This window comes from Coloeus monedula (assembly GCF_965178545.1).
Source record: "Coloeus monedula genome assembly, chromosome: 4".
In the NCBI taxonomy this organism is placed as follows: Eukaryota; Metazoa; Chordata; class Aves; order Passeriformes; family Corvidae; genus Coloeus; species Coloeus monedula.
The window spans coordinates 65,832,710-65,859,024 of record NC_138784.1 but is presented as its reverse complement, the minus strand read 5'-3'; the positions used below and the strand labels follow the sequence as shown (position 1 = coordinate 65,859,024).

Sequence of the window (26,315 nt, the reverse complement as noted above, 5' to 3'; positions counted from 1 at the left end):
ATGGGCAGTGGAGCCAGTTCAGAGAGCAAAGAGTCAGCCAGGAGATCCAGAGAACTGGAGAAGAAACTCCAGGAAGATGCAGAGAGGGAAGCCAGGACAGTCAAACTGCTACTCTTGGGTAAATAGAATTAAAATTTCTCATAATGCTTTTCCATTGAGGAGTTGTTTAGCTCTGGAATTACATTTCAGTGCAGTGAATTTCTCACCTTTCACTATTTTATTTGAAGAAAATGTAATATGTGTTTAAAATGTTTTCTGGTTGTGGCCATTTATGAAGTCACAAGGAATAGGCTGGAAATGGCCGTGTCACTGGATGTATTAAATTTCAAATGTTATAATTCCTTGACTTTGAAAATGTTTGAGAAATGAGAACCTGCTGTTAGAATAAATGTTATGATGCAAACTTACACAGAACAGAGCAGATTTTCTTCATGGATCGATATGCATTCATTTGCTGGAAGATTAAGTAGGGTAAGTGGTTGCATAAAAAATCCACAGGTGTCACAAGGTATTGATATTGTTTATCTTGCAAAGTGTTTCACTCCATTTTTTAAAGAAGCAGAAAGTGATTTAGAATGGCTTTTTTTCATGTATAATGGAGAGTGGACTGAGAAGTACTGAGCTTAATACAGATAAATATTCTCATAAACTACTACTTCTAATCCACACTATGATCAATTTATTAGCAGCCAGGAGCTGTAGTGGCAAAAGAAAAGATATTATTTTTCTTGATACAGCTTTATTCTTGTCTATTTTTTCCCATGGCTCTGTGCAGCTTACAAGAAATATCCAAGAGCACATTGACATCACCACTGTCTTAATATTTTTCTTTTAACAACCTCTTACAAAAGTTAAAACTGGTTTCTCCCAATGAATAGAAGAACAGTCTTTGATCATTCAAATGTTTCTCTTTTTGCCTTCCTTGTAACTGCAGTTCTTGCAATTGCTTTTAAACTGACATTTATTCAGACATAACTAGATCTCTTAGATAAAGTAAATCAACTCTGTTGTTTTGTATCTTATGAAAAAGGTCTATTTATATCTGTTAAAAATCAAACAATTGCTATTCAAAAATAGAGAAGAACATGCAGGTTTCTCAAATAATAATATGAAAGCAGAAGTTTGATACTCTTTATTTGCCATCAGTATTTGGATTGTGGCTCACAAAACTTTTCAGTCTGGTTAAGAATTCAAAGATTTTCTGTGCGACATTAGTATAAAATATTGCCCCTAATGAGGAAAGCTTAAATTGGTCAAAAAGCCCCAGAACAATATTTTAATTTAAAATGTAATGAATTTAAAATAATTTCTATTTTTTGTTATGAAAAGGTATTGTGACATTGAGTTAGAACCAGGATCCATCTAATTCAGCATCCTGAACCTTATCCATGAGGAAGAAGTAAGAAATCCTTTAAGAGGAATGCGTAGGATAAAGAAGAATTTTCCAGATAAAGAGGAATTTATAAGTTAAGCAGTTTTATCTTCAAGCTTTTATGCCCTTACAGTATTACTGAAGACTGTTTTACACCAGGATATCAAGTAAATTACCCCCCATACACACTGAACATATGTATGTATTTAGAATTAAGGACTTTAGTTTTAAATGTTTCCTAATTTATACAATCAGTCTTCTTCTGACACTATTAATATCAGCCTTGAGACACTTTTAGTAAAATACTTTGAAATTCAATGCAAGCTACATGAAAAAGACTTCCATTATGTTCATTTCAAACCTGAATATATTTCAGTTTCATTAGCTTCCCAAGCACTCTTCATGCGGCAAGATGATCATTTGGATCTGAAATACTTCTTTATAGATTTTAAAATATATTCCTTTACTTACATCACACATGATAAAAATTCAAATTTTTGAGTGGGTAATATTTTGGAAGGCTTTTTTTCTCTTGAACAGCAGATTGGAAAGTCTGGGTAAAAAGCATATTGAAGAGACAAAAAAAATATAATATACTAAATAACTTGAATTTTCTTGTTCTTAAAAGAAATGAGAGGTGAATAAACTGTGAATCTGGAGCCTATTGCACGACCAGAGTGACAGTGTCTCTTGAGCACCTGTAACCAGAGATTCAGAAGCAATGTGCATAAGGGGCTCCATACCACCCCTTCCACAGGGGCTGTGTGAAATGGATAGATAAGAAAGGATTAAATCCACTTTATTCAGATTTGTTAACTTTCCATACCCCCAAGACGATATCAGAAATGATATAAATTTTAGACTTCATAAATCGAGGGCAGCTCTATTCAAGCCAGCCTAGTCCTAGCTTTCTGTTCAGTCAGACTTCATATTGCCTTTATACTGCATACTGGATATCATAATTTCTTTTTGCAGTAGGCAGATTGGTAGAAAATAGAAAAAAAATGAGATGTATATCATAACTTTTTCAGTGTAATCACTTTTTTCCTTACAGTTAAAATGTAAAAAACAATGTATTCTGACTATTTTCTGAGAGAATTATTTAAAATCTGGCATGATCTCTCTACAGCCTCCAGTAGATCTCTTTCCAAAAAATAGAAATTACATTAAGAAAAAAAAAAGCCCCATGTTTGTTTATATGAAGCTCAATGACCCGGGCAAACACACTATCTGGGTTGAGATGATTTACAGTTTATATGATATGCACCTATAAACTGGAGGAGGAGAGAAATCGTTTCACTTTCTGATGTTCGTCACCCGTTGTCCAGGAGCCAAGAGGGTTAACTCCTCTATTCTAGGTCCAACATGTCCACAAATCTGGTCTCTATATATTTGTACTTCAGAAAGATCAGGTTGTTTTATGGGTCTGGAACAAACTCCAAGAACTCCACAGTGAAAGCTTTATTTCCTTTGTATCAGGACCATATCTGGCCTGCCACATCACAAGTAGTTTATATGCTTTGCAGGATGCCAGCTTTCAATTTATAGGTGTGCAAAGTACAGTGCACATTCCAAATATAGCCAAAACAGCTGATGTTCACAGAGATGTTTCACAGAAATAAGAACTTATATTCAGTTTAAATAATCATTAAAAATTTTAACTTACCTATTTTCAAAGTATTACTCCATGTCTTGTCCACAGTTTTCAGTGTCGGGACAAAAGCCACCCTTAATAGAACTGGTTATCCTCATCTCACTTTACTCCCTTAGGGGGCACAACTCACACAATTTAATTTAAACATCTGCTTCAGGGGAACAGAAGTTGAAGATGTTTGGTTTAGGCTTAGTAGCAAATATTTTTTTCCACTGACTATAAGAGGTCTCTGGTAAGTAATCTGAATGTAGAAATTTATAATATAGATATTTAAAACCAGTTAAATTAATCAGTTACTGTAGTAGTGAAGTTTAATTTCCTGTTATTAAAATCTAGCCTGGAAACATAGGCTTTGAGCACAAAGACAGACCAATAATCCCATTGATGGGAATATACCAATTTTCTTTTACGGAGGGTGGGACATTTAAGGACTTTATTGTCTCAAGAGGGTTTGATCTTAGGTTTTTTCTTCAAGTTTCTTTCTCTCATAGAGTCTAGTAAGAGGACCAGGAAGATATGATTTCCTTTCTAGTTCACAATATCCAGAGTTCTGAATGGCACAGACAAGGCTCAGAAAGGGGTGTGGAACATTTTCTGATTTTAATTTTAATATTTTCTTTTCCTGCTTTTTGCTGATTTTTGTGATTGTCAGTGGGTTTTCTAACAGGTTTCAAACAAGTATTCAGTAGGGATTTTTATTTCCTTACATTTAGTTCTGGAAAGTTTCCTAAACGAAACCTTTCCTTCCACATAGATAATAACTGTGGAGAGATAATAAGTCTTTATCTGAGTCACAAAAGCACCTTATTATATAAGAATATATATTCTTCAATGTCTCAGCAGGTGCTATCTTGAAAGCTTGTACTGTCCGCAACTATTCAACCAAATTCTGTTTAGAAAAACAATAATGTCAAGTTACAGCTGAGGGCTTGGGTTCTGTTTCCCCTTGCATTTGAGAGATTCTCACACGGTTTCAAGGCACTTCCATTTTTTTTTCTATTTCTGCTCTCTATATGCCTTAGTGTCCTGTGGGAAAGAGGTTGAGCAGTCCCAGAGCAGCAGGGAGATTTGTGTCCAGCTGCTGGGGGCCAGCTCCTTTGCAGCCTTACAAGTTCAGGCCCAGGGTGCCCAGAATCATGGTAGGCTTGGGACATGGTGGGATGCAGTTCTGGAATACGCAAATCAAGAAGAGATGCAGGTTACAGCCAGTCAGAGCTCAGCACCTCACTGAAGGTGAATGTGACATGCCCTGTGGCATGGTGGATGTGATCTCTGGGAAGAAGCGTCAATCTTACAGGTGGGGGGGACATCTTTCAGCTCCCAGGAACAGTGTCAGAGTTTCAGGCATTGACTGAAACTTTTGTGCCAGTATTTTCTGTGCAGTTATCCATGTCAAGGAAGTAGAGACAGAAATGAGAAGTAAATTTCAGCTAGACCATAAATATGTGAAATATAAAATATGGCTATGACATATTATCACTGGTACCTATCAGGTTGAGCTATAAATCTTCACAGCTGACAGAGTTTTTCAAAACTCTAAGTTCTTTCTGTGCTTCAGGACAAGACTGTTTGTCCTAAGTTCTTTGATTAAAAAATCTGGGCTTGAAGAAGATGCTTTCAGCTCCCTGCGTAGTCACACAACGTCTTTTGTGATACACTTTTTGCCACTATTTCTGCAAGTAGAAATCTACTGCTGAAGGTGGAAATGCAGCCCTGTCCCTCATTTCCTGCAGCAGGGACTGGCCAAAGGAGGAGGCTGCATGGTAAGGGAAGTAACAAAGAAAGCAGGTGCAAAGCAAATAGTTCCTAACCTACTTCCTGGGGTGAAAGTGCTGCTACAACTAAGATGATACTCCATGGTGAAGCCAAAGTCTGAAAGTCATCTGTTGTTTACATAAAAGCATTACTGGATCATAAATTAAAGATGAGCAGAGGTAGAAAAATGCATCTAAAATATATCAATTGTGTCTCACTCTATTTTAACACTGTCTTTCAGATCTGGAAGAGAAGTTAATTTCTATATTATGTTTCCTGGCATCTTTCCATGAGGTGAATGCAGGAGTTCTCAGTACAGCCTCCTCTCTTTCCCACAAAAAGTATAGCAAACACTACCTTGCTGGCAGGGATTTACCAAATTCTTCAGATGGTCACTGAAAGTATAATAAATGAACTACAACAAATTTGCATTTTTTCCAAACTGTGGCAGATGGCAGCATCAGCCCATTTTGCATGGGCTTGTTTTTCTCTCTCACTTTCTACCATTCACATCATGGGTTTCAGGAAATGCTTTGAGTATGGTTTGCTGTCTTTTGTGATTTGAGTAAATTAATCCCTGTCATTTGAATATTGTTACCTTTACAAAATGTGTTTGGAAATTCTGTAATCAGTTTCTTCCATTCACTGAGAAGTCCTTGGTTAAAAAACCTAGGCCTCAGATTTTGTTTTTGTCAGAATTATTTGACACCATACTGTGAGGGAAAGGGTAATCTACAAAGAGAAAAGCAGTGATGAATCTTTTTGTACTCAGCAGAGTTTTTGATGCTGTCTCTTGCAAGATCCTTCTGGATAAAATGTCCAGCTCACACCTGGATAACAGGGCTACATGATGGGTGAGCAATGGGCTCACAGGTCAGGCACAAAGGTTATAGAGAATGGGGGAACATCAGGCTGGTGACCTGCCACTTGTGGGGTTCCACAGGGCTCCATCCTCAGCCCAGTTCTCTTCAGCATCTTCTTAAATTACTTGGATGCAGGACTTGAAGGAATACTAAGGAAGTTTGCCAACAAAACTAAATTGGGAGGAGCTGTCAATTCCCTCCAGGGCAGAGAGGCCCCAGCAAATTAGAGAGATGGACAATCACCCACCATATGAACTTCAACAAGGCAAAGTGCTGGATTCTGCATCTGGGACAGGGCAACCCTGGATGTATCGACAGATTGGAAATGAGAGGCTGGAGAGCACCTGTGGAAAAGGACCTGGGGGTCCTGGTCAATGGCAAGTTGAACACAAGTCAGCAGTGGCCTGGCAGCCAGGAGGGCCAACTCTGTCCTGGGGAGCATCAGGCACAGCATCGCCAGCTGGACAAGGGAGCACAAATTCTTGTAATGAATAGTTCATTCAGTTTCCTAAAAATATGACAAATATTTGTCACCTTGAGTACTGTGTGCAGTTTTGGGCAGCACAATAAAAAAATGTCATCAAGTTATTAGAGAGCATCCAGAGGAGGGCCAGGCAGAGGGTGAAGGGTCAGGAGAGGAATGGTTATGAGGAGCAGTTGAGATCTGTTCAGCTGGAGGAGACTGAGGGGAGACCTCATTGCAGTCTTCAGTGCCCTCCTGAGAGGAAACAGAGGGTCAGGTACTGATCTCTTCACTCTTGTGACCAGTGGCAGGACTCAAAGAAAGAGCATGAAGTTGTGTCAGGGGAGGTTTAGGTTGGATATCAGGAAAAGGTTCTTCCCCCAGAGGGTGGTTGGGCACTGGAACAGCTCCCCAGGGAAATGGCCACAGCACCAGCCTGACAGAGTTCAGGAAGTGTTTGCACAATGCTCTCATCAACATGGCGTGATTCTTGGGCTGTCTTGTGCAGGACCAATATATTCTCAGATTCTATTAATCCTGTCCCATGCATTCACAAAATTAAATCCTCTCTTTAGGTGCTTTCAAAATCCATCTCTTTTTTGGCAGCTTTTGCCAACCCCCATGATTCTCTCTGACCGAAGATGAGAGTCAACTGTGTTGAATTGCAATGGAGACACTTTGCATTTGTGATTACTCACTTTCCATGAGATAAGAGGGCAAATTAGTTGTACGTAATCTGGCCAAACCTATGCCCTAGTTCTTCAGCTGGCTGTGTAAGCAAATGTTTGCCCCTCCTCAGCAGCTATGGGGTTATCCTGCAGAATCATCCCCAGCTGCTGCATTACTCTGCAGGTTTCCCACTTCCAGCCACACTACTTCATGGCGGAAGACCACATGGCAGAGGAATGACAAAAAAAACAGTGTCAAGACTTTTGCTCATGTCCTGCCTTTGCATCATGAGCTAGACCACATGCAAGTCTTTACACTCTGGTTTTCTAGTCGCTCATGGAAGCTGGCTAAAGGGAATGGAGGTGGATCATTTGGCTTACAAAAGGTCATAATACACATTAATTGAGCAGCTACAAATCAGGTAATAAATGGGACACTGTCAGAGGCTGTACTTTGTACATGTTTTCTTGCCTATCTGCCAGAGATTAAATCAAAATATTATCCATATTTTATTTACTTGCTAATTGAAAATTCTGTAATTTTCTCTTAATTGACTGAATATTCAGTTATTTTCAAGTGTCCCTTTCCTTTTGAGTATTAATACTTTTACCAAGATTTTGTTCTTTTTAAATCCAAATGGACATTAGGGAGGGTTTATACTTAGTACAGTGAGAAACTAAGACATCTGTACTTCTCTTCCTAGATAGAAAAATTCTGTATTCCAGGGAGTTATTTTTAATACTTGCTTCTTATTCATCTATCAATCATATCTTCTCAACATTCCCCTTCTGCAGGTGCTGGAGAGTCAGGAAAGAGCACTATTGTAAAGCAAATGAAGTAAGTATCTGAATATGCATAGCAGTTGTTGAATTTGGTATTGGTAGTGTATGCTGTCTAGCTAATGTCTTATTACAATGTTTATGCTTATTTGAATAACATGCAAAGAAACATCATTCAAATCAAGTTCCCATTCAGCCACACAATAAAGAAAAACACAGAGTGAGTGAGACACACAGGTGGATTGGTAGTCAAATCTGATTGACCAAATCATGCACTGGGCCCACACATGGAGACCGGGCAATCTGCTTCCCTGGCTTTGGTGGGAGTTCCTGTAGTGGGAATAGCACTGTGTGAGACAACCAGTGATGGCAGATCCAGCTGGCAGACCCTGTCTCCAGCAGACACCTATGAATGATGTTTGCTGAAGATCATCAGACCAGCCATGCCAGCACACTTGTGCTGGATACCCTGGCAGTATCTAATGATCTATGGCTTGGGAACCATCCTGAAGCAGAGAGAGCACCACTTCATCTCTGTATTAGCCCTCAGTTAATTCATGTCTACCCCTGAATCTTTTGTTGAACCAATGTAAATTAACAATATCCAGAGCATTCTACAGCAAGTAGCTCCACAGTTTAATTACGCTTGATGTCAATCATATCTCTTTGTTCAATTTTATTTTGGTGTCTGTTAATTTCGTTTGCTTTCACTGTATTTCAAGAGAAAGTATCAAAATATTCACACTGTATGAGAGAACAGAAAGTTTTCTTCCTGGGTATTTTTTGGGGGTGGGGTTATTTTGGTGGCATTTTTTTGTTGTTTCATTGGGGATTTTTTTCCCCCAAATTGGCCTCTATAGATCATTCTTAGTCTCCAGAGCTCCGGCCAAGATTAAAAGGTCTCCTACAGGCCAGGTGAGAACATACTTAGCCACCAGCCTGCACAGTGAGCTGCTCCTACCCACGATTCCATGGGTAGGGACCGATGTAAGAACTGATTTAGCAAGAAAATTATCAACACAAAAAGTTTTCATACAATAATCACTCTGGGAAAAAAGACCCAGGCTGTGCAAGCTCAAATGCAGAAACCCCTGTTTGAATTTGGACTGACTATCTGGTTACAGAGATATTGTGTGTGCATCATAAATCTACAGCAAGAATACTTGTAGTTTGTTCAAAGTGTACAAGGTGCCTCACAGATTGAAGTCAGGAGCTTCACTTACCCTGGCTTCAGAGGAAGGTCAAATCTCTCTACCTCTGTGTGTGTGTGCTGATTTACAATTTACCTTGACAATATTTTCATGTATAGTAAAACAGGTCACTACTAAATTCATTTGTGTTCTTCTTTTAAGGGTAGCCAAAATGCTAATTATGTATCTGGTTTAAATTAATAATCCACCTAAATTCAAGGGACCAATCTTACACCCATAGCAAAAGTCCTCCTTTGCTGCACAGCCTGATAAAATACTGCTGTTGTGTCTAGTCTTGTTTTCATAGAGAGGTCCAGGTCTGATTCCTAAACCTGTCCAAATAGAGAAAAAAATTACACAGGGATTGCAACTGTTTAGATTTGACCCTACTTTTTAAGCACCAATCTCTTCCTGTGTAAAAATAAAACAACCTGTTTATGAAATCAGTAATACTATTCTGAACTTAAGTTCCCCTTATTTGTTATCTTCACCAATGCATTTTAAAGAGTTGAGTAAAAAAAGTCATAAGAACAAATTTCTACTATTTAAGCAGCTCATTTGTAATAAAGCAGATTCAGAACCATCCATCAAATACTTTGCTAACCTTTTTTTTCCAGTTAAATAGTAGATAAATTTATTTCTGGTTTGAGTTCCATTCAGGAGACCTCCCTATTCAGCAAACCACTGAGGTGTATTGTGCTCAAAGCTGCCCCAAGCAGGAGCATATTAAAGATGTTCCTCTGAACTGAGCGCTTTAAAAAGGCTGATAAGATTTAACTGCATGGAGGAGGGGGGAATGCTGCAAAGTTGAGAGTTATATTTAAAAACCTGTGGATTTATGAGCTGTCAAATTGATCACAAAACCAAATTATTTTACAGGAAAATGGTTCCAAAAAATTGTATTTGTTCATATAAAATGTCATCTTTCTGTCACAACCAAGAACTTCTTTTTAACAGATTTTTTTCTGTTAAAACCCCCAATATTAGTTGTTAATTTTTTTTTTAGTGAAGCGTAACATTTTCTAAAGAACACTGATGATGGCTTACAAAACAAATAATTTTACTGAAAACACAGTTTCCACTAAAATCATAGTAATTTTACTCTTAATAACATAACTTTCTAATTAATAAATCTATTTTTTTCCAGTCTTAATCAAAGTTATATCCATCCACTAAGCTTTACAAAATATCTTCTGATACTCAAAATACAGACATGCTGCAAGGCCCTAAAAAGATGAGGATGGTTATGAGAGTTACTAAAAAGGAAAAAAAAACAATTCCTGGAACTCTGTGCTTCTAACTGCATGATTTCCAAAGTGTGATCTATCTTTTTTAAAACCAAGCTGAGTATCTTTGTGCTGTGCTCTTAGTTCGTAGTATGAAGCTAGTACAAATATTTCAGTGAATGAAAAGTAGGAAGCAAAATATTTGGTAATTCATCATGCCTGTTGAGACTGAATCAAAGCCACCTATCTGATGAGAAGCCCTTCTTTTGTGAATAAAACCCCAGAAGACTGCATCCATAAAATGGAGAGGTCTCTGCTCCATGAGCTCCTCTTTTTTCTTTCTCCCAAGTTCAATAGAATTCCTTTGAATCTTGCAGAATTCATTTGAATTCATGATGAAAACAGCATTCCAAAAAACAAAGCTTCAAAAGAGAGTTCATAGATTTGCTTGGTCTAGAACTGATTGGGAAAACATTTTAGAGAGCCTTTTTTTCTACAGATGCAATTCCTACAGGCACTGGAAGGCAACTTTTGAGTTTCCTGGCATCCATAAGTCAGAGAGATGTTAAGACACATGAGTTGTCATCTGGGTTTTGTGCATGTGTGTGTATGTGAGTGAATTATTTTCTGACAGGGCTGAGTTGGCTGCTTGGGTAGCTCTGACCAGAGTGTATCTCAGGCAAGATGGGGTAAAACACCAAACCCCAAAGCCCAGAAATTCTGTATTTAATAACCTGGCCTTCATCTCTGGCCAGCTGAGGTGAGGAAGAATAGAGCCTTGGTTCCAGCAGCAGCCAAAGCAGTTTGGTGTCTGTTCATTGAGAGCACACCAGGCCAAAGTGGGTGAAGATTTCATCCTTTTTCACAACTCATGGAAAAAGATATAATCTGAATACTGGTTTGGAGAACTTTAACCACATGCCATTCTCCAGTCAAAGAGGATTATGAAATTCTAATCCTTCTGTCAGAATTAGATTACTGATATTGATTACTAAGGCTCTTTACCCTCTGGAGTAAAATGTAGGTCTCCAAACCCTGGAGATAATAAGAGTAAGACCTTGCTATAACTAGAAACTGCAGTTGATGTACAAAAAAAAAAAAAAATTAAAGATTTTTTTCTTGTTTTGTTGATAAGTGCCTCCCAGAGTTGAAGCATTTTTGCAGTAATTTTTCTATCTAGGTAAGATTCTGGATAAAAACGAGAATGACTGAACAAGCAATGTGACAGCCCATTACTAAAACAGTAGTTTCCAATAATAAAAGATTTGGGATCTAAGTATAGAAATGCATCTTGCCCAATATCTGTAGGGATGGGCCTGGATCCTGTTCCAGACTCCTACCTTATCTTAAGGTAACCCAAAAGGGGGAAAAACAGCATCTGTTCACTCAGACTGGGTACAGAGACTCAACCTCACATAGACAGAAACTGCTGCTTCTCTGTTCTAGCAGAATAGGCAGATCAACCACTGATAAATGCTTTTACAGGGGCCAAACATATTCAGTTCTTTCTCACACTGACCACAAAAGCACCTGTTCCAACTTTGCATTGCTTTCTTTTTTTTTTTTTCTTTTTTGCAGATGTATTCCATAAACCTTATTTTTTTCTCTTTTTTTCACCAGGATCATCCATAAAGATGGTTTCACCTACCAGGAACGCCTGGAGTTCAGACCTATCGTTTACAGTAATGCAGTGCAGTCTATCCTTGCTATTGTGAAAGCAATGACTAAGTTAGGAATCAGTTATGAAAACCCTGCTAGAATTGTGAGTATGTCACCCTTTCTCTCGAAATAGGCATTGGAACACATTTTTTTGTAATATAATTGTGGAGACTAGTGCAACAAAGAGGATCCAGTAGTTTCTATATGACATTTGAGTCACATGTGACAAGACTTCCTTACTTATTTTAATTTTCTCATTAACTGATGCCTGAGGTCTAACCTTTGCATAAACTCCCATTTTGATTTTTACAAAAGAAATATTCAACTTGCCAAAGACATTAAAAAAAAAAGAAAAAGTAAAAACCAGAACATTTTCTTAGTGCATAGTTACTTATTTATTGCTATTGGGAAATGTAAAAAATATTTTCCTTTTATGACCAGCCCTTGGGGTTCAGCTATGTAAGGAAAGGTCATGTAGACATGTTGGGAGCATTTCAGTCTGGCATTGCTCCTGGAGCAGAGACCTCCCTGTTGTGTGGATGCAGTGCTGGCACACTGGCACCTCTGGGAACTGGAGTCCAGCATTCCTGACACAGTCAACAATCCTCTGCACAGGCACAGGGAGCAAAGCCACAGGAAGAAGACCTGTTTTCTTCTGTCAATCATGCTGAATTTTCAAGGACAGAAATAAAGGAATAACTTTTCTTCTCCATGCAATGATTTAGTCTGTTAGCCTGTAACTCAGATCTTGCTGAGAATTTCTCAAATGCCTGTCAGAATATCAGTTGATTCCAGTTTTGGCAAATTCTACCTAATCCCTAGAGGTTTATCTTGGAGAGAATAACATCTGCTTATCTGAAAGAGCTTTACTTGTTCCAGAAGTCTACATTTCATTATAGTGACATGTGGTACTTTGACCTAAAAAATGATAAACAAAATCTCCAGAGGTTACTAAAGCTCATACAGGCATTTGACAAAATAGAAATTAAATATTTTCCATGAATGCAAGTCATTCAAACAAATGTAGCGAGGCCCAGAATCAGCAGACAGAAAATAGGCCAGTGTTAATGTGCTGTACTGAGCCATCAACCAGTCTGCATGGCCCAAGCCATGGCTACAGCTGGACCTTGCAGCACTGGCCATAGGTCAGGCCTGGCTCAGCCCATGGTATCCATTGGGTGGTGCAGACTCTGCCACCTGTAATTAAGATATGCTCTCCCTGTGCCCCAGTATTTCAGACTCTTCTCAGCCCTTCCAAATTTTCTGAGATATCTGTACAGGCTCCATCTATGCCAGTTTCATAGACGGTCTTTTCAAAGGACTTCACAGCCTGGAGAACTTGTAATACTTAAAATTAAATAACTTAAATAGTCCATTTCTTAGCATTACATATAACCAAATGCAGAAAATACAACTTTTGTAAGTTTATCATTTATAGCACAGTCAGCTCACTCTTGCTGTCGCTGCAGAATGGGCCTCTAAGAACACAGTTGAATACAGCTGTGAAGAATATTTGCAGTGCCTGTCTTCTTTTCGCCAAGAACCACAGAAGAGCAACCTGGATGTGATTTTTAGAGAAAGTAGAAATTTTGATCACATTTATTTGAATTGCCACTAAACACTGCCCTTTCTTCCAAAAAACCTCCAAAAACTTAGCTTACATTACCCTTTTAAAATCATAAGCCATTGATAAGCTTGGTTATTTTGATATAAGCTTTGATTTCAGCCGGACTTTGTTTTTGTTGTATGTTCTAGTCCAGATTTAGCTGCTTAAAATCATCTAGTTCAAGGATTGGGATTATCTTGGTCCCAAAAGCAATGTGCTTATCCATGTTGCAGGTCTGCCTGCAAATACATCTTGCTGGTACTGAAAGGGCCTTAGCACTTATTTAAAGAACATCTGTTCTGGAGAGTGAGGTAATTTTTTTTTCTAAAGCATCACTCCAATCTATTTTTAGTATGAAAATTATCTGAAGTCTTTGTAAATGCCAGAGAGAAACAAAACTTTGTACAAGTTTGTGACAAGTTCAATCTGCTGCTATCTTCCTTTATTATGTAAGCACAAAAATCCACAATTGCCACCTTTCACATAATAATCAATAAACATTTACCCTCTACACCTGGAGACTCTGAGCCCAAGGCTTCTCACTGTAGGCCATTCAACCAGCCTAGTAGGTGGAAAGCTGCAATCATTCCGTGATATGTCATATCTTGGAGAAGAGAACGTTCCAGCTCTTATCTTGCAGCTGAACTAGTGTGCACCCTGGATTCAAAAGTGGATCCACACACACAGGAGAGAGCGTGACTCGCTTCTGCTGATCCCAGCACTGCAGGAGGGCATGGGGGTGTAAATGGAGCTGGTGTTTTTTCATGCAGAAGGGAAATTATCCTGCTGTCCTCCTCCCTCCTACCAGTAAAGGCAATTCACTAGTGGTTATTTCCCCAGGGTTTTTTTCCCTCCATGCCTACTCAATTTCCCTTTTTTCTTCCTCCATGCCTACTCAATTTCTCTTTCAGAAAAAATGCAGTGTTTCATTTTTGATCTGTCTCTGACTTTTATAGTTTCCATAAACTGCAATTCCTCTTGAGACATAAAGATACAGCACATTCCTAAAATAAATTTGTGAAAAATTTTTGTGAGGATGTTTCCTGGTTCTGAATAAAACATACTCCCTGCCAAAACAGTGTCTGTCAGAATCCATTTATGCTTTTGCAACTATTGACTGCAAGGCACCTGAATTGTCTACTTCTATAACTAGGAAGGAATTATATTTTATAATTATCCCCTGTTGTGGCAGTGTATCAAATGACTATTTAATCATGGTCTTTATTTACAGTAAATTCCTAAGCTGTTAACTACTGAAAAGAAATATTTTTAATGAAATAAATTATTTAAACTCTTTTTTTCTTTGACTACAAAAGGAAGAAATCACAGAATAATATATTTTAAATGCTTGGGATTTTATTCTGTTACAGGTTTCTGCTTCCCTACATATGGGAAATGACTCCACTAGTTATATTCACTTTGTCACATTTCTCACTGTGGCCTAAAGCTAGAATTTTTTTCTTATGGATACATCCAAAAATACATTTAGATTTAGATTTCTGCATTGATATAGTTATAATAAGTTTTAACTTTAAATGTCCTTTTTAATTTAGCTCTTGATACCCTATTATTCTTTCTTAATATAAAAGCCTTGCTTTGAGGTTGGACTATTTGTAAATGCTGATGGCAAAGTGAAACGGAGCCTTTGCGTGAACAAAACAAAACAATAAAAAGATGAAAACTCCATCACAATTTAAGCCTAACCTAAAGGAAAGTGAGCTTGTAAAAGGATGTTTACATGCACAGGAGAGTACAGCCACCTGGAAAAAACAGTGAAAATGAGAAGTTTTGCCCCTGCAACTCATTATAAACCAAACACATCTTCAAGCAGGTGAAGGGGCTCAGCGCGCTTGCACAATATTTACTGAAATTTCTTTTTAGGAAGATGAAAGGAAGCTGTGTGCCATGGCAACAACTCTGGAGGATGGCAGCATGTCTCCTGAACTGGTTGAGCTCATCAAACAGCTGTGGTGTGACGGCGGGACCCAGGCCTGCTTCGCCAGGGCAGCAGAGTATCAGCTCAGCGACTCGGCTGCATAGTAGGTGACAGCAGCTGCTGAACAGCTGGCTATTGCTGCAGCAAAACTGTCCCTCCTGCAGAACAGCCTGCAACAATCATTGCTCATCAGCCTGAAAAAATGAGGGGGTTGCAAAGGTTTATGATATATCAGCAATGTTTAACTGGAGGAAACAAGTGAAACCAAGGTTTCAGAAAAAATTTGTTTCTGTGAGTTTGTTTGAACAGTTTAAAAAAAAAACCCAGTATATTCTCCCTCTGGGTATTTCTGAGATTGACAAATAGAGGGAAAGGTGACTTGAAACAGCTTAGGTTTTTACCTAGAGTGAGTCTTTGTATATATTGCAAGATACTAAATATAAGTCTGGAGGAAACTATAAAAACTTTCCTCTAAACTAACCCGGCTGCATGGACAGGTGTTCCCTGGGCCATTACCATCCCAGCACCCAGCTGAGCCAGTGGTGCTGCAGCTGCTCCAGCCTCAGGTCCCTTTCTGAGTGCTGGGAAGGCACCAGACAGATAAGCAGGGGACTGACTAGGGCTGCTCAGCCCCGACCCCATAAAGGGTCACTGTCCAGCTGGGGCACATCTCTTACCTCAGATATAGTCAGTGTTTAGACTTTTCAGGAGTCCCTGGCTTGGCTGCTTCTGCAGCTGTTCTTGCAGGCTCCAGTCCTGCTCAGCTGCCTTGTCTCTCAGCTCATACACGGCCATGAAGTGAGGTGTCACTAGATCAGAGTCTTTTGAGAGTGCTCAAGTCTGACTCCAGACTTGGGGCAGAGGTTCCTTCCAGCTGAGGTCCATCTTCTGAGACGGGCAGGTGGAGGTTTCCCTGCTGTTCCTGCAGCTCCTCCTACAGGCTGAGGGCACCTGCAGAGGGAAGTCTCCCAAGGTGTTGAGTGTGCCTTCTACACGGCAGGGAAAGAAAGGCATGGCTGGAGACTGGACTTCAGGGGACAAGTGAAGGCCTCCATAGTTCACTTTTTGTAGGTAGTGGAGGGAATAGGCAGAGAAAATATTACAAATTCTTCATCTCTTTGTATCTTCCAAGCAAGATTGAAGACCTTTTGCAAGATTCCTAAACAAAGAAAATATTGCCTGTGTTGATTCGTGCCTAATTTGACAGTATTTTATAGCAGCGTTGGATTCCTGTAGGAATAGTACAGAGCAATTTTTTTCTAACATACCCATTCTGACAGGTCCCACTGCCATTCCCATCACTAAAAGCCCTTAACAAACCAGTCATAATAATTAAAAGGAAAACCACCTCTTAATTAAGAAAAAAAAAAATTTTAAAAATTGCTTGTTTACCAGCTAACACTCTGCTGTGTACACTATGCCTGGCAAATTAGGTTTTGTTGCCTAACAAAGAAGATAGAAGAATCTAAATTAATTGCATCTCAGTGTTATTTTCTTGAAAATCCTGCTAATCTTCTGTCTTCATCTTTTGGTACCTGATGCTTCTAAAATTCTAGCCTTTGGCTCTGAAGCATTAAAATCAACTTAATATTTTCCCTCACTGCTGGGCTTCTAATGATCAGTTCAAAGTCAGCTACAGTCAATCAACCATCTAATGCTGCAGTTCAATTTCTTTTAAACCCCAAACCCTGTTTCTCAGCTCCTGTGAATCAGCTCCTACAAAGAATATTGATTGATACTGTGCAAACTCTAACTTTCTGAGGTTATCTTCTCTGAGATTTTACTTTATTAATTCATACTAATGAAGTTTGATCACTGCCTTTCCTTTGCGTATTTTAATTGAAAAAAAAAAAAGTTATATCTTCTGAATGATAGAAAAATCCTGTTTGTTAAATTTGGATGGAATTGCTCCCTTAGACTCACCTAGAACTAATTCTGTTTTAAAATTTAATGATGGATATGGAAGGGGCAAGATTGGGATTATAAACTGTGACTTTAAATGTCATTGTACAGCTACCAGTAGTACATGGTGCATCTTGCTTTTCAGTCAATTGCCTGTCAGGGTAGGAGTCCTGTCACCTCATTCAAGCCAAGGAAAGATCAGCATTTACTGACCTACCAGTTTCCATTCCCTCCTTTGCCAGTGAAGAGATGGTCTGGAGTCTCCCCTTGGAGCTATCTACAGCTCTAAGAAGAGCCTGAAACTGCCTCTTGCTCCATTAACTAGATAATTAACTTGGTCTAATTTTTCATGCAATTACAATTGGCTGTGTTGAATTGAATTCAGGCATTTGTGTCTAAAAACTATCAGAACTTCATTTTATATTCAAGTGTTTATTTTAGTGCTTATATGCTTCATAAATAACAAAATGTCTTTTGTTCCTGCCTTCCACAAAGGTGAGCTGAGACGAGTTTGCCTCAGGCCCTACTCAGAGAAACAGAGCTATATTGCTTTTTTTTTTTTCCCCAACAGATTGTTTCCTGGACTCAAATAATGGGAAAACATTGAATTACTCAGATCAAGTTCAACACCCCTTGCATACAGTTTATTCAGCTTAAAATAAGAAAATCCCATTTCCAATCATTACTTGGAAATATCTGAATGAAAGATTCTGGCTTTTTAAAATTTTATTTCGTTTCATTTTATTCTTCTATTTTTTAATCTTTTAAAATTACAGATCTATTAAATATTGCAGACAAGGATGATGAGCTGTGAGGTTTATTTTGGAAGATTCTGGTTAAACTGAACAGCAGCACTACCTGCTGGGCAGACTTGGTGTAGAGAGGGAAAAAGAAGGCATGGAGCCTAATAGACATTAGAGACACAGTGTCTTGTTTGTCAGAGATGCAGGGCTACTAATAGGAAGGTACCAACTGGGACACTGAAAATGCTTCAGCTCCTGGTGGGGTTTCTTGCTTTTGGCTTTCTTCTCTATTTGAATACCAGTAGTTAAAAGGTAGGAAGTTACCCAGGCATCACCTCTTTTCCTTCTGACAATTCATAACCTCTCTGCACAGATTCCTAGACCATCCAGTAGGATTCAGAAGCTCTGCCTAGCCATTTAAAGAAAGCTGTGTGCCCCTAGAAGAGACGGGAGAAGGGTTGGCAAAAACATATTTCAGAGATCTGGTTTGGGTTCTCATTTCATGCAGATTTTATCTCTATATACCAGAGATATTTTCTTTCTATAAAAGCAGATAAGCCACACTTTTCCAAGGGCTCATCTTGGAAATATACCAATACCAATGAGGGGATCCTCACCTTCACAGAAGATTTTGGTTTTGACTAAAAAATACATTTTTTAAAATCATCATGTACCTTCTTGTTAATTGAGAGGTCTAGAGGGAAAATAGCCCTTAAAAGTGAATTTCTCCAAAATATTATGCCCTCCCTTTCACTTAGGAAGGAAAATACTGTTGCAACCCATCTGACAGGCTGAGGTGACTCCTGATGCATCTGCTTCTGAAGGATGCTTGTGGTTCTTCCCCTGGGGTGACAATTCCCACTTGCTGAAGAAAAGCCAAAAACCTCTTTGCTGACAAGGTGGTTTTAAAGCATCCCTAAGAGAAATAAGGATTTCCCTCAGCTGAAATCCTCAGAAAAATGTTTATTATGTGCAAATAAATTACACTTCTATATGCAAGTAAGAAAAAAATAAATGGTTCTGTATTGTAGAATTCAGTTGCATAAGAACCAAGAGTATTGTGTTTAAATGTGTAATTTGCTTTACATATTTAAAAGTGGATCAGTGTGGAGGAATTATATAACGGACATTTCACTTTTTGGATTCATCAACCACAATTTCTTTCTTACTCTCCTAGTTACCTCAACGATTTGGACAGGTTGGCAATGCCTGACTATGTCCCTACTGAGCAAGATGTCCTGCACTCCAGAGTGCAGACAACTGGGATTATAGAGACTCAGTTTTGTTTCAAGGATTTAAACTTCAGGTATGAAAGCCATATTTGACAATCTTCTCGGGGTTTATATTTCTTAAGTATTTTCTTCCAAAGGTATTGACCTATTATAACACAGGTAATCCCATTGTGATTTCATTGAACCCACTCTTACTTAACTTTCTTACACAGCTGAAAAAGAAAGGTATTTTACTATCAGTACTCCAGCTTTGAGCATATAATGGACTATTATAAATGGTCACAGAATACCAGGTTCTAAAAGGACATTTTTACATATGTAAATGTCTAAAAAGCATTAGTTATATCCTGCCATTTGAATAATTGTGACATTTGTGATATATGCCTACTTAAATGTCCTTAACAGCATGCAAAAACATTTGATGTCTACTAATTTGCATGCACTCTCAACCTTTCACTCTTCTTTTGAGAATGGAAATAGCTGCTCTTAGCACTGGAATGCACTGCAGTTGGCAAAAAAAAAAATTCTGTCCCATAGGAAATTTCAGCATTATCAAGCATGCTTTCATGCTCATTTAAGATGAAAACCAAAATGTTCAGAAAAAAGTTTTGAAAATAATGCCTCTGAGAAATTTGACTGAAATACTTTACACTTTCAGATACCCAAGATCTTGTTATGCTTGGTGAACCAATTAAAAACATCTAATTGCATGTGAAAATGGATTTGAATGAATTATGATTGTCTCAGTGTTCTATAATGCTTTTGTCTGTGGACTGAAATCCATTTAATTCTTAATTTAAAGGCTGGGGCGCACATTGAGGAATGCAGTCTAGACAAGACACTGCCTGTAGAGAGATTCATCAAGCATGAGGATTATAACTTACATTTTTCATTTGGCTTCTTTCTTTCTCTGCATGTGCCAATTAAACATTCCCCAAACCATCTATGCTACCACACAGATGCTTTAACACAACAGAAGTTGCACATACAAAATGAGATTCTGAAGCAGATGTCTTACAAATAAATTATTGTCATCTATCAATATTCTGGTCACTCATGAAGATTCAGGAGTTGCCCACAAATAGTACACTGCAATGTCATAGACATCATCTTCTTTTTCTCTGATTAACATATTTCCAGACAGCTTTGTACATTGGAAATTTGAATGCCTTCAGTTACAATCATAGTTCGTGTAAGAAATAAATTCAGGGTGGAGAAAGAAACCATCAGAGTGCAAATCCTTGTTGACATGGGTGCTGCCTGTCCTGACATGAGAATATCAGATTAGTGTTTAGGTCCAGTTGAAATGTGGCACAACTGAGAATTTAGCTACCCAAGTGTCTGCAAACAAGACAAAGGCTCTTAATGCCACCACAAACACAAACCCCACCGATTTTACCCTCTCTGCTATGCATCACAGTAGTGTTATGTGAGTAAACTCATTGGTGGTTTCAGGCAGTTGAGTAATATTAGGTAAAACCACTACAAAGTAGTCGAGGGGTTTGAGCCGCTGGAGTGGTGCAGAACAATTATAAATCCATGTTAACCAGCCAGTTACTGCTACTTTGCATTGCCATAGAAATGCAAAACAGCTGGAGGACCCTGATATCTCTGCAGCAAGTTTGATAAGTACCATAGAAACATCTATAAAGAGAAGAACATTTCCACATTCAGAGTGAGTTTTGGCTGATGTGCTGATGGGGCTTCAGGTCACAAGCCATACATGGATACAAAAAATCCGTGAACAGATGCCTCATTCACTAAACACTGATCCCTTTACTGAACTGAATGAGGCAGAAAATATTTTGTATCCATTAAGTAAAAGTCTAAACCCTGGTACTGCTCCAGGAAACTGAATTACACTTGCACAGAAAACATCGATTTTTATTTGCTCCTTGCTTAGTGGTTAATTTACTGGTTTAGTGCAATTTAGGTTCCATGTGCTCTTCAATTTATTTCACTAATGTTGACTTAGAGCTCAACACATATTTAAATGTTTTTAAAAGAAGGCCTGGTCTTCTTAGGTCCTCTTCTACTGTCCTTTCTATTGGTGTGCTAGGAAGAGTTTGACTGAAAGCAGGCAAGCTTTATTTTAGGCTTCAGGCCTCTCTGTGCGTACCACTGACTGAGTATATGGCTAATGCTATATCTGCAGCTAAGTTTTTCAAGAGCAGTTCTAGGAAAATATAGAGATTTCTAGACTAAATTACTAACTTGGTAAAAGAAGATCACCTCATTTTCTACCATTCATGGAGGGACTTTGATTTTATATGTGCACATGTTAAGTTCTGGGCTGAGAAGAGGGAAGAAAACTAAGGTTAGTACAACAAAAACTGCCCAGCAGCACTGCCTCTGGCCTTGGTCTTGTCCTTTTTAACTGACTTCTCCTGAATAGTCAAAGGGCCATATTCTAAAATCTCACAGGAAGTGAATACTGATTCATATGATTATGTATGCTGAAACAAAATTTTCCTGAAGACTAAATTTTGAAGGTTTTTAAATTTTTTTCCTGCCATAACACTGATGTTAGAGTTATACACCACAAATCAAGAAAGGCATGTAATACTAGGTGACTTTTGGGCACTAATCACAGACAAAATCAAGATAGTTTATTTATGACCCCACTCTTAAGTAGACCTTCTGAATTCAGTGAAGATATGCTTGGAAGAATGCCATTTCTGTTGTCAAAATCTTGCTCCACAACAGCGTCCTGATTTCCAAAATAATTCACTTTCGTAGACACCCAATAATCAAAAAGATGAAATGTACCAGAAAAAAAATGATTGCTCCTCAGCTGCAGAAGCAGTTCATTATGAGCATCGGAAAGTATTTCATTTTTTCTAAGAAGGATGAAAAATTATAAAAAATAAACCTTTTTTAACATTAACTGCACTGCTGATGGTGAAGGAAACAGAAGATTAAGATACTGCAGAAAACAATGTTTCAGCAACAAATTATTCTTTCTCTGCTTACTACTGACATGATTGTTTCTTACTGAATCCCATTATATTCATTGCTATAAGAATTGAGTTGTGTTTAACTTTCGGATTCTGCAGGATCCAGAGATCTAATGCATGTTCTGGAAGGAAAGGGTAATCCAACAGGGGATTAAGTTTTACAGTATTAAGTTCAACAACAGGCAGCACAGGGAAAAGTCATCATGCACACTAGGAACAGAAAACCTAAGGGTAGGATAAATTTAATTTTTTATGCTTTGCCTGTTTTCTAATGCACTTGAAAAATCTTCAAGTTTGGCACCTTTTGTTCCAGAAAAATAGTGAAAAGGAAGCCCTAGCCCTTATCACTGAAGAACTGCAAATGTAAGTGGGAGCTCTGGATAGGCAAAGCACAACAGTGGTAGCTTTAACAGCTCCGGCTCAGCTGGGCCCTAACCAGGTCCTTGCTGGGTGTGTTGAGCTGGCTTTGGATCCCATATAGAGTCCATATAAAGTTCATATGACACTACCCAAAGGTAGTAGCAATTCCTGGCAAAGGAATTCCTGGCGGAAGGAAATAAATGCCAAGAAGGACAGCCCTCCCATTCCCTCAGCACGAAAGAGGGGATTCCTGCTCTCCAGGAATTGCTGCTTAAAGAGCAGCTGAGATGGACAAGGAACACACCCTCCATCCTCCACAGGTGTAGTGCAAGTTGTGTAGTGGGCTCAGTGATCACACCAGGGCAGTGAGCAGATGGCAACAACTATTCATACACAAACAGGGCTCAATCCATGACTGGCCTCCAGTCGTGTGTCTTATTGATCCATATGTCAGCATGCAAAACCGTGAAGTAGCAAATGACACTGGATTTGAGGGTCTTCTATTGATGTCTCAGAACTCTGCCCTGAATAAATCCTTGCCTGCAGGTCTTAGTCCTGCCCTGAGCCCCACTTCCTCAACACAGAGTGCCACCTGAAAGTACTGGATATTTTTCCTACATGCAGGTATTTAAGCCTTTATGTTTCATTTTATACCCACTACAAAGCCAGGAGTAACAACACACAGCCCTCCTGGACTTGTTGGGATAGAAACAGACCAATATTTGGAAAAGTTGGATATTTTTCATTCATCTCCATCTGAACTCTGTGCATTAAATCACGACTACATCCTTATTAGCGCTTTACATTGTACATATGTTATTTTTCCTGCAAAGGATGTTTGATGTGGGTGGACAACGATCAGAGAGAAAAAAGTGGATTCACTGCTTTGAAGGAGTTACTTGCATCATATTCTGTGCTGCACTCAGTGCCTATGACATGGTTCTGGTGGAAGATAAAGAAGTGGTGAGTCAGAACAGACAAGCAGCCCTTTTTTCTTCTAAGTTTAATGTACTCTCTGATGGCACATCAAAACTATTCCCATTCTCTGATAACCATTTAAAGGCTATTACGCTGTATTGGTTCTTTCCAGTAAAGAACATTGCAGTAAAAATGACATATGGGGATGAGATTTGTCAGTCTCATGTTTACCTTTTGCATCTCAACAGAACAGAATGCATGAAAGCCTTCATCTGTTCAACAGCATCTGCAACCATAAATGCTTTGCAGCCACTTCCATTGTGCTGTTCCTAAACAAAAAAGACCTCTTTCAAGAGAAAATAACAAAAGTTCACCTGAATATCTGCTTTCCTGAGTATAATGGTAAGTTTGGAGTGTTCAGAAGAAAACACGTTTAGATAGTAAGTGCAGGCCATGCATTAAAGACTGAGACTTTGACTCATGTCACCTATATATAACCTTTTAAATACTAAGCCTCTTATCTGAGCATCTTCTCATGGAAGAATGGTATGAGACAGACACAGCCAGAATTCAACTCATCTCACCTACTCACCATGTTTATCCTTCATGTCTCTCCCTGGAGATGCTCATTTCTGTCCATTGGTGGTAGCCTAAGCTGAGCAATCTAGAAATTTCAGATGACTGAAGGGAGCTGTGATGGACTCAGCCAGTATTTCAGTACACATCAGTATTTTATCACTCACACACACACACCACAACTGAATCCAAGATTTTTGTCCCTAATTTAAGAACTCATTCCATAAGGGAAGTCTGTCTCTTTTTCTGTGTGACAGTAGTGCCTACTGGAAATAAAAAAAACACCAGATGTTCCCAGCTGATGCAAGAGAATATATAAGGCTATGTCAGAAATTACCAGAGAAAAACCAATTTAGATACAAAATTTTCATGCCTAATTCAAGAAGTTAATTTGAATAGAAAGAATAGAAAAAATAAAGGCAAAAAGCATTGTTTCTTGTCTCTGCAGTTGTGAGGAAGTACCAGTGGAAATGTGTCTTCTTTTGTTTTTCTTTTCTTTCCACTAGGACAAAACACATTTGAAGATGCTGCAAATTACATCAAGAAACAATTTCTAGACTTGAACATAAGGAAACAAGATAAAGAGATATATTGTCACTTGACCTGTGCCACAGACACCCAGAATGTCAAATTTGTTTTTGATGCAGTCACAGACATAATAATCAAAGAAAATCTGAAAGACTGTGGGCTTTTCTAACCATTCATTCCCTTGCTCAGAGCCTCAGTCCACTTTCCTCTCTTCGTCTGATGTGCTGTCTGAAGTAAAAAAAAAACCCTCTAGGTAAGAAACAATATCAATTAGGCACCCATTAGCATCAGTTGAAGCCTTGGGTACAGCCTGAGCATTGCAGACCAACACAGACTTTCCATATATCATAAGAAGATTGAACAAATTGTTCCTGTTCTACAAAGATGCCAGCTGCTGATAAGTCCTACTGGAATCAAAGTCACATTCCTATTTAAATCAATATCATAGATTCATAGAATTCTTTGGTTTGGAAGTGACCTTAAAGACCATCTAGTTCCACCCCCCATGCCATAGGCAGCAACATCTTCCACTAGACCAGGCAATCAACACTTTTCAGGAAACTGGGGACACCTCAGAATTCTGTGTCTTCTAGTGATGGGATGAAAAAAGATAATATATAACAGACAATTGACTTTTATTTATAATTGAGACCTAAAGAAAACTATAGCATTTAACAGCATCAATACATAATTTACATTCTGTTTTGTATTCGTGTTACATAAACAACTAAAAATGACATGCTGTTTATTCAACAAAAACAGCCCCCTCAGACTTAGATGGTGTATGACATAGAGCAGTGCAAATCTGAATGTTTAATTATACTCTTTTGTTAGAAGAGCTGAGGGACCGGTGCATAAAAACTGCACACATACAAAATTGACAAATGCGGCTATCTGGTTTGAGAAAAACTGAACACAGTAAGATGGAGGCAAGTTTTTAAATCTCTAAGGAGAGTAAAAAAATTATAATAACTGTCAGTTCCTGCATAAGTCACAAAGGCAAGTTGAAACATTTTTTGGTTTACGATTAAATATGAGACTTTCTTAAAATGCAAATAATAATCCTGCTACTCAACAGGAGTGGCAGCAGTAATTTCTACCACTGCAGAGCAGATGTAAACCCACCAGTTCTCATGGCAAAAGCACATCCTTGGAACTTTGGCACAGGGCAACTTTCTCTACACAAAGATCTTGCTAATGCAGAACTGTTCTCCCTTAACTCCTGTTGTTTTATTGTGACTAACTACAGAAAATATTTGACTCTTTTAAACAGATTGGGGCTTTGTCCTGGTTTCAGCTGGGACAGAGTTAATTTGCTTCCTAGGAGCTGTCACAGTGCTGAGCGTTGCATTTAAGTGTAAGAATAATGATTGCACATTGAACTAAAAGTTGTTGCTCAGTAGTGCTGATCCTACATCAAGGACTTTTCAGTGTCTCGTGCTCTGCCAGCGAGCAGGTGCACAAGATGCATGTCCAGGACAGCTGACCTGAACTGGCCAAAGGGATATTCCATAACACAGAGCATCATGTCCAGTAAAGAAATTGGGGTGATTGGCCAAGAAGGGCTGATCACTGCTCAGGGACAGGCTGGGAATAGATTAGAAGGTAGTGAGCAGCTATATTGTGCATCCCTTGGTTTTCCTAGGTTTTATTCCTCTCTCTCTTTTTCATTTTCTTTACTATTGTTATTGTTATTATTATTGCTATTATTACTATATTATACTTTTTCTCAATTATTAAACTGTTCTAATATCAACCCACAGACTTTACTTTTTCCTCATTCTCTTCCCCATTCCACTTCAGGGTTTGGTGTGTGTGAGCAAGTGGCTGTGTGGTACTTATTTGCCAGCTGAAGTTAGAGCATGACAGAGTTCTAAAAATATTCAACTGAATTTTGAAATTTGGTCTTGAAATAACACTCACTTTT

The 26,315-nt window shown here is 38.5% G+C and overlaps 1 protein-coding gene across 1 annotated transcript; it reads left to right on the top strand.

Annotated features, from left to right (window-relative positions):
• GNAT3 (G protein subunit alpha transducin 3) lies at window positions 1-24,557 on the top strand (the record flags this gene model as incomplete). Its single annotated transcript, XM_082279941.1, has 8 exons — window positions 1-118; window positions 7,571-7,613; window positions 11,592-11,733; window positions 15,118-15,275; window positions 18,995-19,123; window positions 23,200-23,329; window positions 23,533-23,686; window positions 24,367-24,557. The coding sequence occupies 8 exons, from the start codon at window positions 1-3 to the stop codon at window positions 24,555-24,557; spliced, it is 1,065 nt and encodes a 354-aa protein (XP_082136067.1).
• Between the last annotated feature and the right edge of the window lie 1,758 nt (window positions 24,558-26,315).